This window comes from Chaetodon auriga, chromosome 24 (genome assembly GCF_051107435.1).
Source record: "Chaetodon auriga isolate fChaAug3 chromosome 24, fChaAug3.hap1, whole genome shotgun sequence".
In the NCBI taxonomy this organism is placed as follows: Eukaryota; Metazoa; Chordata; class Actinopteri; order Chaetodontiformes; family Chaetodontidae; genus Chaetodon; species Chaetodon auriga.
This window is the reverse complement of record NC_135097.1, coordinates 10,562,117-10,575,049: the sequence shown is the minus strand read 5'-3', so window position 1 is coordinate 10,575,049 and position 12,933 is coordinate 10,562,117. Positions and strand designations below refer to the sequence as shown.

Below are 12,933 nucleotides of genomic sequence, written 5' to 3'. Positions count from 1 at the left end.
GTTGTAGTAATAGTGGTTAGTGTGTCAAAGAAAGCTACATTTAATTACCAGTTGACCTGTGCATATTGAGAGCCAAATAGTGTTTAATGCCAAATAATAGCAACATTTGTGACTGTTGGCTGCCTGTTTTCTTGACACTTCTCGGAGAGGTGCTGTAAAAGCTACAACAGGCAGTGCGGCCCCCTGGGATCTGACTCCTCTGGCCTAATCTCTACCAAGCTAATAGATTTACCCTGTGCCGCCGTGTTGTCTTTAATTACTGTATCTCATGACACTGGGGTGGTCTGTGTGTTGCTATTTGCATGGCTTACCGCCGGATCAACTCTTTAAGCACGGAGTTGTTATTCGCTCTGAGGTCTCCTCTCAATTTACAGCTGGACGAGAAAAAAAAAAAAACGATAAAACCCTCCTCCTCTTCCTTCTCTGTCTTGCTCGCTGGCTCCATCGTTTTCTCTCCGGTGGCTTCATGATTGGTGTTTGTGTCTGCGGATCATCCATCACTTGCAAGTTTGACTGAGAGGCACATATTTATCTAATTCTGATTTATTTCAGCCCCATCGCTAATGGCTCCTACTTTATGACCCCACGCGCACATTGTTTTGGACAGATGGTGCTTCATTGGTGAAACAGAAGTTCCTCAGGCATTGTGTCGCACCCCCTCTCCCTCTCTCCCAATTCCTTTTCATAGCTCATTTCATTGGCATAATGTATATATATATATATATATATGTACTGCATCAACATCAGAACTGAGAGAAGGAAAAGAAAGAGGGGAGAAAAAGGGGGAAAGAGGGGAGTGAGGGCTTGCAGTCCTCCTTACAGACACATCCAGATAATAAGTGGGATGATAAGCCGTTGGATCAGGCATTCCAAACACAGCAAGTGGCTTCAGAAACTTGCATATTTATGTATCAGGCTCCCACACTCTCTTTGCCAAGCTGTCTTCCCTGTGCATACTCTAACACTGGATTTGATACTAATAGCTGTCATTTGGTGCAATTCACCAGCAAGGGAAGAATGATGTGCATTATAAGAAAGGCAAAGAAGAGGGGAGAGCGTAGGTGTTTCAAAGTGCCTGAGTTTGACTCCAGTGAGAGACTGTTAGTGACGAGTATGTGTGTGTGTGTGTGTGTGTGTGTGTGGGCACATTTGTTCTGTGCGAGACAGAAACGGGATAGGAAAGGAGACGGAAAGGGAGAAATAGAGATTGATCCAGGGAAGATGGCAGACAGGAAGAGAGAAAAAGGGAGAATGCGAGACTAAAGGAGAGGACGAAAGTGAGAATGAGAGTAATGGTGGTGGCTGTTTGTGTGAGTGCATTAACAATGCTATAAAGTGGGCTCATCTCAGGACTTCCCATATAACTGCCATCTGTCTGGTTGTAAATCTGTAGGAGGCGGAGGGGGAAAGATGGGGTGAGGGTGGGGGGGGCGGGGGGGGGGGCACGAGCAGGAGGGACATGCCATCTGAGAAGACTGACAGCCCATTCGCCATTACTTCCTGTGCTTCTATGACATAGCAGACATCTTGCCATGGCAACATCACCAGGCATGATAACACGAACATTAAGAGTAGTGACACATCTTCCGACATTGGAATAAGGGAGATGGTGCCGGATAATCTTGAAACATGCATGCCGTCATGTCAGTGATTTTTCTTTCAGACCGATAAAAAAGGTCTTTGGTTTTATTCAGATGAATTGGCTGCTGTCCAGCACAGACATTTATGTGATGTAGGCAGAGATATGATACATGTACTTTCATTTTTTTCATTGGCTGCATTACGTTTGTCCTCTTCGTGGGTTTTGTGCAGTGTTTTTTTTTTTTTTTTCATGAAAAGGGATCTTTCCAAGGTCAGAGAGGAAGACGATGGCAAGTCATCCGTGTTACAGCACCACCGTATTAAGTTACACCAAGCATTACATTAATCTGTCAAGATTGCAATAAAATAGAGATCAGGATTAGGCCAAGTGAAAGTGAATATTTTAATCAGGCATGTATCTGTGTCCACTGTCCATAAACTGACCCGGAGTTTATAGATGAGTGAGGGACAGAGGGTGGGGGGGTGGCATTCGGGGACGTTTGCATTATGATTCCATTTTCCTTTTATTGCCCCCACCTACCCCTCTGTCTTCTCCTCCCTCTGCAGGTCTGACACCACCTACCACGCCCCCACACAAAGCCAGTCAAGAGAATCCTTTCAAAGCATCGCTCAAAACCAAGTTGTCTTCATGTTCCTCCTCAGCCTTGGCATGCAAAAGAGCCAGGCTGAGCGAGTTGGGCCCCGGCGCTCTGGCCCCGGCCCCAGGTGCCTCAGGCGGGGGCCCCACAAGGAAGGGTCCCGAACAGACTGAGCTTTATGCCCAGCTGAGCAAAGCGTCCACCGCCCTCCCTTACTCTGTCACCCAACACACAGTGGGGCGTGGCCTTGAGGAGCATCGAAGCACTAGCAACAACAAGCGGTCGGCGCCACGTGGCTACAGCGACCATGACTATTGCCAGGCTAGCGCTAAGAAGGACGGCGGCACAGCCACTGTTGCCGTGACTACAGCAGCGATGACGGCCACCTCAGGTGCCGCTGCTGCTCCCCTGCCTACTGCAGGCAAAGTGGAGGACAGGCATGTCGAATGTAAGGACTCAGCCATGCCACCGTCCTCTTCATCATCTTCATCTTCTTGTACTCCATTATCGGCTTCATCTGGTCCTTTGGCTGAGCAGCAGAATTTTGCCCCTGTGAATGGAGAAGCAGTCCGGGTCCAGGGGTTAGGGAAGCAGACCCTTACGCAAACCGTCCAGATCCCATTACAAGAGCCCACTACCGATGGGGACCAACAGCACCCTTCTGCCACCAGCCGGAAGCTCCTGTGCGACCAGGAAATCAGAGCGGAACTCAACAAGCACTTTGGCTACCCCTTACAAGCCCTTTATAGTCAGGGTGGCCAGGAGAGAGAACCAGGCAGCAAACAGAATAAGGCTGCAGCCACTCAGTCCCTTGAGGCGGCAGAGGACGGCTGCTACTCCCAGAGGCTGCCTGGCTCCAGCTACCTGCACCCAGGCTTCCTGCCCTTCCACGAAGAGCTCGAGCTGGGTGAGGGCCGCGAGAGTCGCTTCCTCTATCCTTGGGAGGGCACCCCTCTGGACCTACTCTTTTACTGCCCCCCATGCTCTCCCTCCTGTTCCCCACCATCCAGCTGCTCCCCTTCACGAGGCTCCGTCTCCCCCCCTTCCTCCCTCCTCCTCTCGCCCAGCAGGCCTTTCTGCTGGACCAGCAGCGGGTCCCGCTCCCGTTCTCGTTCCCACTCTGGCTCCCGCAGCTCCTCCTCGCACTACCGGAGGCGCTCCCTCTCCAGCTCACCTGACAGGCGCCCCTCCTCCTGGTAAGTCATCTCTCACACACACCACACACAACCACACACCTCCCGCCTCTTTTGGCTGAGCCGCGGTTGCTCCCCACCCATGCAGTTTAAACAGGGCTTGGAGCTGGCGGGGGATCCAGCTTAGGAGTGTAAAACAGGCCTGATCAGTCGTCAGAGCTGGTGTCAGACAGGATCGACCCTGGAGACTCTTAGCACGGGTTCTCGACCTCCTGCTAGTCTTCGCCTTGCTGACTTAAATGCAGGATAGATTTGGCAAGCCTTACGCTAAGAGATTTAACTGGTGAAAGAGAGGTGGAGTGGATTCTAACCAAATTGTCCGCAGCTCGCTAAATTCTGCTTATTAAAGCAGGTGGCACTTCAGGGGAAGAAAAAGATTGGTTGAATGGTGCGATCGCCATGAAACAACACACAACGGGCAAAAAAGAAAAAACCAGGACATGAAACATGCCACAGGCGCTGGACTTTTGTACACTATGAGTTTTAATCTCTAGGCAGGGAGTTTTATTTGAGTGTCTTCCTAACACTCACCCCCCCCCCCCCCCCCCCCACTTGCTCCCTCGCATGCTCCTGTTTTTTGTTTGATGCCGGGGCTATTGTTTTAAGCGGCAGCTGTTGTTTTTACTGAGTGGCAAACCCTCCTCTTTTACATCCCCAGAGATGAAAGCCAAATCCAGGCTGTGGGAATGTAGTCTCAAAACCCCTCTCAAAAGAGACTCGTATCATCATAGCTCTGTGTGAGAACTACATTTCCCATGCTTCCCTTTGATCAGAGCCAAGGGATTTTCTGTTGGGTCTTTTTTTTCTCTTTTTTTTTTTTGGGTAGAAGAACAGAGGGAAGCTGTAGTTACTGAGAAGGATGTGAGGAAATTCAGTTTGTCAGTAGTAGTTCATTGAGTACTCACAGTATAGGACTCCACTGCAGTGACTCAGTTTGTTTGCCTGATTACTTAAAGGTCAGTTTACTCCACAGAGCCAATAGAATCACTTCAGTCTGTTCGGGCCCTTGTTCTTTTCTCTGCGCCAACGTGCTCACAAATTATACAGTAATAGTCTCAAGGCATTCGATCAGAATCTGACACTGACAAGCTTTCTGCAAATGCTGGCTGGGGATCGGAGTTTTGAAAGGAACAGAACAAGAAGCTTGTTGTATTTTCATGCAAGAAAAGATAAACAGAATTTCAGCAAAATAATTCTCACAATCCCTCCTCTCTGCGTCAAGTTTCACCGCGTATGATCCTCGATCTTTTCCAAACTGGCATTCCTTTGCTTCTCTGAGCTTCCCGAACTTCTCTCCTTTCATAATTCAGGTCTTCCTTCTTCAGCAACACGTTAATAATTAAGCATCAGAAGCTTAAGGTGTGCAGGGGTACAAGCTCTACAGTCAGGCCACTAGAGCTTACAGTATTGACCATTTCCTCATACAACATAGATAGTGTGTGCATGTATATGCAAGCTCAGGTGTGTACAGAAGTTCTGCAGAAAATCATGCACACTTTCTGTGGTCACGGGTTAGATTAGGACAAGGCTAGGGGAATACAGAATTATTTTATCTGGAATTAACCCAGTTTCGAACATCTAAATGGGTCTTGTGAATATCAAAGAAGTTAATTTGGTTCCCAAAGTAAGAACAAATTAACCGGGGTGTCACAAGTTTGCAGGAGGCAACAGCACCCCGTCGGATTTTTAAAAAACGTGTGAGATGAACAGCGTTCCCAGGTGTTGCCCAAAATAATATTTTAAACATTTTCTGTTTTTCCCACAGGTCTCGTCACAACACAGATTCAAGCACTTTTCGTTCCAGGACTCACAAGAGCCCCCACTCTCAGTCTCGATCTCCTCTCAGCCGCAGGCCAAGGTGATTATTCTGGTTGAATTATTTAACCTCCAATTTTATATGTCATTAAGCTTTGTTTAGTAGCATACACCAGGTTAGGACGGATGTTCATTCTCAGCAGCTCAAAAGACGTTATGGTATGCAAGCAAGGATGGCTGGAATACAGAAGTCACTATCGGCAAATGCAGTGAAAGTAACTTTTCCCTGTCAGCACTCCGAAATAGTTTGATCTCTCTGTGATTCCCTTTTCACATCAAGACCGAAGCTTTTTCGCAGTCTGTCCCATCCACACGAGGGCCCCCGTGACAAACATTCAGGGCAAACATGTTTAATTGATCATGTTTCATTGGACTGGTGACAAAAGAATCTCAAATCGCACTGATGCACACGCACGCTTCACTCATGAGTCGACGCTCCCAGCTGTATAATGACGCTTATTCAACTTAGTGCCTCTGTAGTTTTCCATGAGCCACTGCAGAGGGGACCATTTCATATGCAGAGAAGTACTGACACAGTGTAGAGAGAGAGAGAGAGAGAGACTGACACCATCTCAGCGCTCCAAGCTGATTTGGCACCCACGGGCCTAATGACACCCGACAAGCCCGAGAGTCGCTCATCAGTCGAAAACTTAACGGACACGTCTTCTGCGAGTCCGGGGTGGGGGAGAAAGTTGCACTTTCCTTCTTGATGAAGCCCTAACTAAGCAGAAAGTAATGACATGTGAAGTTGTGCTGACAGTTGCAGCTGCCTGGCTCCCCGACCACGCTGCTCGCCGGCACTCCCGCGGGCCTATCCCGCGGTCTCCGTAATCATAGCGATGGCGAAGAGACATCTTATTAACATGTCTATTTCCTCTCCCTTGCAAACCCCCTCCTCAACCATCAGTGGTGAGAAAAGAGCAGACCCAGTCCTTGGTGAATACTGGCAATTGTTCTTCACAGGCATCAACAGGAAGGGTGAATTTTAGAGGACGAGGCTAGGACAGTCATGCGTATCCTTGCCTCCGCAGGTATGACAGCTACGAGGAGTACCAGCATGAGAGGCTGAAGAGGGAGGAGTACCGCCGGGACTACGAGAAGCGGGAGTTCGAAAGGGCCGAGCAGAGAGAGAGACAAAGGCAAAAGGCAATAGTGAGTCAACTGACTTAAACTCCATCTAATTTCCTCCATCCTCCTTTTCTTTGTTTGATAAAAGACTGCATGCAGTCACTGCTGTGGCATATGTACAAATTCCTGCAGAAACCTCCCACAGACTCACACACACACACACACACACACACACACACACACATTGCTAAGGATGCGGCAGCCCCCAGCCCAGTGCCATGTGCCACAGTGTCTCCCGACTGAAAGAATACATACAAAGTGAGTTCCTGAATGATTCAGGCGACAGGCCCTTCCTCTTTATCTCCGGGTTGTGTATTTTTAACGTCTCTGTCGTCTGGAAACACTGTCGACTCTTATTAATCACACCACAGGGGTAAAATGCTAAAATAGTGGAAAACAGAAACTAGGAGAGCAAGACGAGGAAAGGACGAAAAAAAAAAAACGACCACTGATTCTCTTGAGCTCTTTTCTTCTGTATCTGTTTCAAAATTCAGCCTGATGCAGTGAATATCGCGTTTCTCCCATATCTCCGCTCTCCATGTCTCGGTGTGAAATTACTCAGGTTTCCAGCGGGGTAGCGCTACTACCGCCCGTTGATAAAGCACACATTAAAGGGTGCGGTAATGCAAACCTGGCTTGGCATGCATACATTTCCAGAGATGGAAAGACAAACAATTACGAGCAGTCTAGCTCAAGCTGTCACACAAGGTTTGGGAGGCCGGGGATATGAAAGCGTCTCCTTCTGTCTGTCTGTCTGTTTCTCTGTCTCCCACACCCACACACACACTGACAGCCCTCAGGGTGCCATCAAGAAAAGGCCGACTATTTATCAGTTGTCAGCAACTAAACCCCTAATTCAGCAAATGCTTTTTTTTTTGTCTCAAACAGTATGCAAGCATTAAAGAGAGTGGAAAAACCATAAAAACAGTTATCTGTAGTTAATTTGTATTTTTCTTGGCAACTTAATGTGAGTCTAACGGGGCAAAGGTGAACTTTGAGTTTAGCACCAGGCAACTGATTTACATACATGTTAGTGCCACCCTCCAGACGGCGTTCAACATTTCAGCAGGCCTCAGTGGACTTGCTCCAGTAATGGCAAGTAAATGAATGAATAAATAAATAATACTCGTGATACGCTATAGCTCCAGGCTTGTGCTGTATTATATGATTAGCAGATGCAATTAAATTACTCAAAAGCTGTAACTGCAGCCTGGTGCAGTTTGTTCCTAAATTATTCCACTATGACCCTGACGTCCTCTGAGGTTCAAGGAAATCCATGTTTTTCGCCCTGTGGCTCACTGCTGCTGCTCTTAATGCTCCCTCTCTCTCGGAAATGAATATCCTCCCAATATTAACAGGCCTCTCATTTAGATTTGGCGACCGTGCCTTGTTTGCTGCACTTCGTGAGTTTGACTCCCAAGTTGGAAAGAAAGAAACAGGCTTTTTCTGACACTGTGAGTCACCCCTCAGTTTTATTTTTAGATGCTGCAAAAGAAGAAGCAGCCCCAAACTTAAGACATGGCATCATTTGATAAAAATCATTCTGCCTCTGGTTGATGAGCTGCAGAGAGAAAAAGGAATTGTTGTGCCAAGGCAGACTGAGGGCACTCTATCTGCAACTCTATCAGATAACAGGAAGCGAGCTGAACCAATCACAGAGGAGTGCAGACAGACAGAGAAGAGGGACAAAAAAAAACAAAAAAAAAAGGGGCCTAAAGTCAGCTGCAGTATCCACAGGAGTGATCAAGACCAATTCATTAGGGCTCGGTGAAGAGAGAGAAGGGGAAAGGAAAAAACTCCCCCTTTTAATCTCCTTCCTCCACTCTGTCTTTCCTCTTAACGAGCAGGAGGAGAGACGGGTGGTGTACGTGGGGCGACTGAGGTCCGACTGCACCCGGACAGAGTTGAAGCGCCGCTTTGAAGTCTTTGGCGAAATTGAAGAATGTGCAGTGAACTTGAGGGACGATGGGTAAGGCCCCAGGACTTTCTGTGCATGTGTGTGCATCTATATGGTAGCCTGGCGTGAGCGTAGCTTGATAGGAAACTGCTGTAACTGTTGAACTTAAAGCAAAGGCAAGCGTTGAAGGTCTAAGACAAAGACGGAGCTTTTGCAGTCTCAGAGCGTCTCCCGATCCATCTATTTCCAGGCCTATGGGGCCCCAAAGATACACTTTTATTGATTCTCTTTTGCATATAAATAGCGTGATCGTCATCTAAGACAAGGCCCCATGTTCAGTTATTATTACCCCACAGCACCGCTCTGACGCATCATTTTCTATTCTTGACCAGGGACAATTTTGGCTTCATCACGTACCGCTACACTTGTGACGCCTTTGCCGCCCTTGAGAACGGACACACCTTACGCAGGTCAAACGAGCCTCAGTTCGAGCTGTGCTTTGGCGGGCAAAAGCAGTTCTGCAAATCACATTACACAGACTTGGGTAAGTGCAGCTTTGTTGTTCTCTCCATCAGCCCCCCGCAGTCATGCAGTGTATGTGTGTAGCTGGGAGGACTGTCAGTGAAAGGAAAAAAAAAAAAAAAAGGAGGAAGAGGGGGAAAATCAGACAGAAAAAAAAAAAAGCTTGAGTGATGTTTCCAGATCAAAAGAGACCCATCTCTGTGCTTGTAACAATCCCCGCAGCCCTGAATGTGACCACGAGGCATCTGTGGCTCAAAAGGGCAAAGAGAGTTCAGGGGTCAGCCTGTGAACATGCTGAGAATAGAGCTCCATTTCCAGCCTCCTTGTGGCCGTAGCGTCTTAAGGAAAACAAGGCTCCATTACTCATGTGGACGTGGGATGCTTGTTTCAGCTTTGTTGAAATGAAACGCAAGACATTAGGCAGGAAGATGGCACTTAAAAGCATGTATGCAGCTGCCGTCGGACGCACGTGCGTGAGTGTGGGAATCACTTTTGAGAGCGTGCAGAAGAGGAGGGAGGGGTAGCGATGAAATTAGGAGGAGAAAAAGACGCAGAAGAGAAGGAGAAGAGGAGAAAGGGGACAAGGTGAGGACGTGGAAGGTGGGGACAAGTTTAGGTCCCAGCAACCCCTTCCTCCCTCTGCAGTGAGGTTCCATCTGTTGCGAGCTGTTGAGGCTCTAAAAGGAGGTGCAGCCTTGATGTGGCATGTAGGGGCCCATGGACAGGGAGGGGCCACTGTGTGAGCATATGTACTTATTCCTACTTATGCATACCTCAGTCAGAGTTTTGTGGCAGCCTGCGCTGTAGCAGAATTCATCTGACGCAAGTGATTCCTCGGAGTCAACATGCATGCATGCATGCAGAGGATGTAAGTCCGTAGCTTCCACCGCGATCCGATCCATAAACCTCAGAAATCTTGACTCACGTGGATGCAGCTGAGGGTTGAATGACGCATTTGATAAATAATGCATGATATCAATGAAATCAAGGCCTTTTTCTCTGGCATGATGCCCCACTTTTGACGTGAAGTTGCAGTTGTTAGGCGGTGATAATTGAGCAGCCGTGTTAAAAGTTCAGCGAAAGGCGGCGCATTATGATGTGTTACACAGCCACAGGATATCATCTCCTATGGTTGTTGACGGCATATGTATGATAGGTATTGAGTCTAGAGGTGGACAATATGGTCCTAAAATAACATCACAATGTTTCACGTTCAGCCATGCTCGCGGAGCGTTATCACATCATGACGAACAAGTCGGAATATTGCCGTCATCATGACATGATTTTTTAAAATCGTATTAAAAAATACAGATATTATCCTGAAGGTTATGATATGATACACCCCGAAGCGACCCTTGCATCTGCAGCCAGTTTTTCTTTGATATTTATTTCCCAGCAAAATGTGAGGTCAAGGAGGTATAATGCACTGCCACAAGAGGGTCAATGGGTCTCTACAGAGAAAAGGAGCACTTTCCTCAATAAATGCAGTGGTTACTATACATTTTCAAAGCACATGCTTGAAGCCATCAGCTTTTAAAGAGAGGACATGATGAGAAATTGACACACAGAGAAACAGTTGCTAATCCCAAAGCCTTGAGGATAGACATTATGCCGAGATTGGCTAATCAGTCTACTGAAATGGAAAGGCCTTCATTCGACCGCCTCGTTGTCAGGAACAGACTATTTTGGTCGTCTCCGTCCTGATAGCTGGGATAAAGCGATTGAGAGGAGGGGAGACTCGTATAATAGGGTGGTATCCAAACCTCTCCCCATCTTCTCCGTCTCATAGGCGCTCACTTCTTTTTTTTTTTTTTCTTCTTTTTTTTTTAGTTTTCAGAGACACTGTCCATTAGTTTTAAGTAGAGCACAGGGGTATTTTTCATCCCTCAAGGTGCACAGTGTGACACAATGCAGCCCTTGGCCATTGCATTAGATCACGACTGGCGTCTTCCAGCTGCCATGGTCATACCCATTTCTCAAAGCTCTCCGAGTGTGCTGCTGGGCCCTTTGGGGGCCCCATTTGTGAAGCTGTCTGTTGGCAGAGATAAGATACTCTTTATGTATTATCAGGTTGATCAGGAAAAATAGGACAGAGGAGAGATGGATAGGCAGAAGGACATCTGTTGCCTTAGTGTGGAAAACAGGCACTTTTTCCACAAAGTCTTTGGTCGCAGGTTGTTAATGTAAACATGCAGTTATAGATTTATTGTGACCAGCCAAGAAATCACGCAGCATATAACCGATTGTACGAATTATCCTGCATATTTTGTCAAATTTTCAATGATGTAGATCAGAAAACGTTAACGCTCAACAGCGAAAGAGATTAAAACATGACCAAGCTGCAACGCTGTGAAGGCAGAATATACTGTGGATGTTTCCTGGGAAGGCTTAAGTGAACCTCTTGCTTTATGTGCATTTTCAAAGAAGCCCCGCTCCGCTCAACACTGACCACAATCCTTTCTCGCCCCTTTCAGACTCCCATTCGGACGACTTTGATCCAGCCTCCACAAAAAGCAAGTATGACTCCATGGATTTTGACAGCTTGCTGAGGGAGGCCCAGCGCAGCCTGAGAAGGTAACCAGTTCAGTGGCACCTGCTGTTTGTCACAAAGAGGGACTTCTGATACCTCACTGTTGTTTCTCGCTCCTTTGACGACGAGACTACCAGAAGTTTTACACTCTATGTCGTAGAGTATATAAGAATAAGTCTATAGACCTATATCAATATAAATGAATATATCAAAAATAAAGTTTACATGAACATAGCTGCTGAAGAGCTGGGAAGAGACAATGCATTCTGGGAAAGCCAGTGAACCCTCAGAACCTGGTGCACAGGTTTGGTGCACCCTACTGCTGTACAACCATCAGTGAAAGAAGAAAAGGAAAACTTTCATTTTCTCCAAGCACTACAATACCCACAATTCTTTGGGAGTGAAAACATGCAGCTTGTTCAGCCAGATTTGTTTTCTTTTGCTGTTGATTTTTCTGTCTTTCTGTTTTCCCTTCAAATCTGGTGTTTGGATCTAGTGTTACATTACACGCAAGAGTATAGGGAATTGTATCTTGGAGGTAAAATTCTCAAGGTAACATTGTTGTCTACATTTTAAGGAGAAATGTAGCCGTGTATTTACAAATACTATAAAAAGGAATATTTTTATTTTCTGTACATATCGGATAAAGTTCTTTATTTGTTACAGCTATGCACTGTAAAATGCAGCCTTTTTTAAAGATGAGGAGAAAATTTCTTAATTCAGAATGTCGATCTGTAGTAATTACAATACTGTAAAACATATTGTACACCTACATGATGTTTAAAAGACATGATATGATTGTAAAAAAAAAAAGACAAAAAAAGATGTGTCCGATTGCTCATTTTGAGGGAGCATGTGAACAAACGTCCTTTTTTAAGTTATTTTGTTGGGGAAAAAAAAAAAAAAACAGTCAACCATGTATAGTTTTATCTGTTTATAAAGTTTCTCAATCAGTGTTTTTGCTTATACAACCAGTGTAAAATGCATTTTTAACGTGTTTTTCATGATTGTAAAAAAAAAAAGGTACCCCATTTTTTTATTAATTATTTCTGAAGCAATCAGTATATATACATATATAGTATATATATATAAAACTCGATTTGATTTTATTGCTTTGTATGGTTCTCGTTTTGATTACCTTCAGTGAAAGAGAATACCGCATTCAGATCTTTTCAATCAGTACAAACACATATTTATCTATTTATTTTAATATTTGAATCAAGAATATTTATGGGCTCCATTTCACATGGCGTACCTCATGAAATTTATTGACTGTATATGTTGTCCTTCGATTTGTGTTATTTAACTTACAATCACTAGACAGGGTGTACAATAAATGGTTCGGTGGGGATAATATTACCTTCTATGCCTTTCCAGAACAATCAAAACATTCAGCGAATCACTCCAGCAGTCAGCCCCTCATCATTTTAATGATTTCTGTCGCCACGATCGGTCCGACCTGCAGCATGTCGCCTTGTTTTTCTTTCCGCACACAAGCAGAACATGAAGCAATAAAATGATTTTGCAGGAATTTCGTTGTACCACTGTAAACACGTGTTGTCATCACTCCACTCACGCTTGATTATGTGAATGCCAAACAAAAGTTTACAATTTCCTTTTCCTGAATTTTTTAAAGATCTTGTATTTGATGTACAATACATATATATA

At 45.7% G+C, this 12,933-nt stretch overlaps 1 protein-coding gene across 11 annotated transcripts in view; it reads left to right on the top strand.

The window, feature by feature from the left end:
* The window catches only part of ppargc1a (peroxisome proliferator-activated receptor gamma, coactivator 1 alpha), a 248,124-nt gene extending 235,854 nt beyond the window's left edge, over positions 1–12,270 (top strand). For all 11 annotated transcript variants that reach the window (XM_076724433.1, XM_076724427.1, XM_076724432.1 and 8 more), the window contains 6 exons: positions 2,149–3,376; positions 5,139–5,231; positions 6,220–6,340; positions 8,164–8,285; positions 8,606–8,757; positions 11,210–12,270. In XM_076724433.1, the coding sequence (XP_076580548.1) occupies positions 2,149–3,376; positions 5,139–5,231; positions 6,220–6,340; positions 8,164–8,285; positions 8,606–8,757; positions 11,210–11,313 (1,820 nt within the window). In that variant the 3' untranslated portion in view covers positions 11,314–12,270. The remainder of the gene's footprint in view (positions 1–2,148; positions 3,377–5,138; positions 5,232–6,219; positions 6,341–8,163; positions 8,286–8,605; positions 8,758–11,209) is intronic.
* The last annotated feature ends 663 nt before the right edge of the window (positions 12,271–12,933 follow it).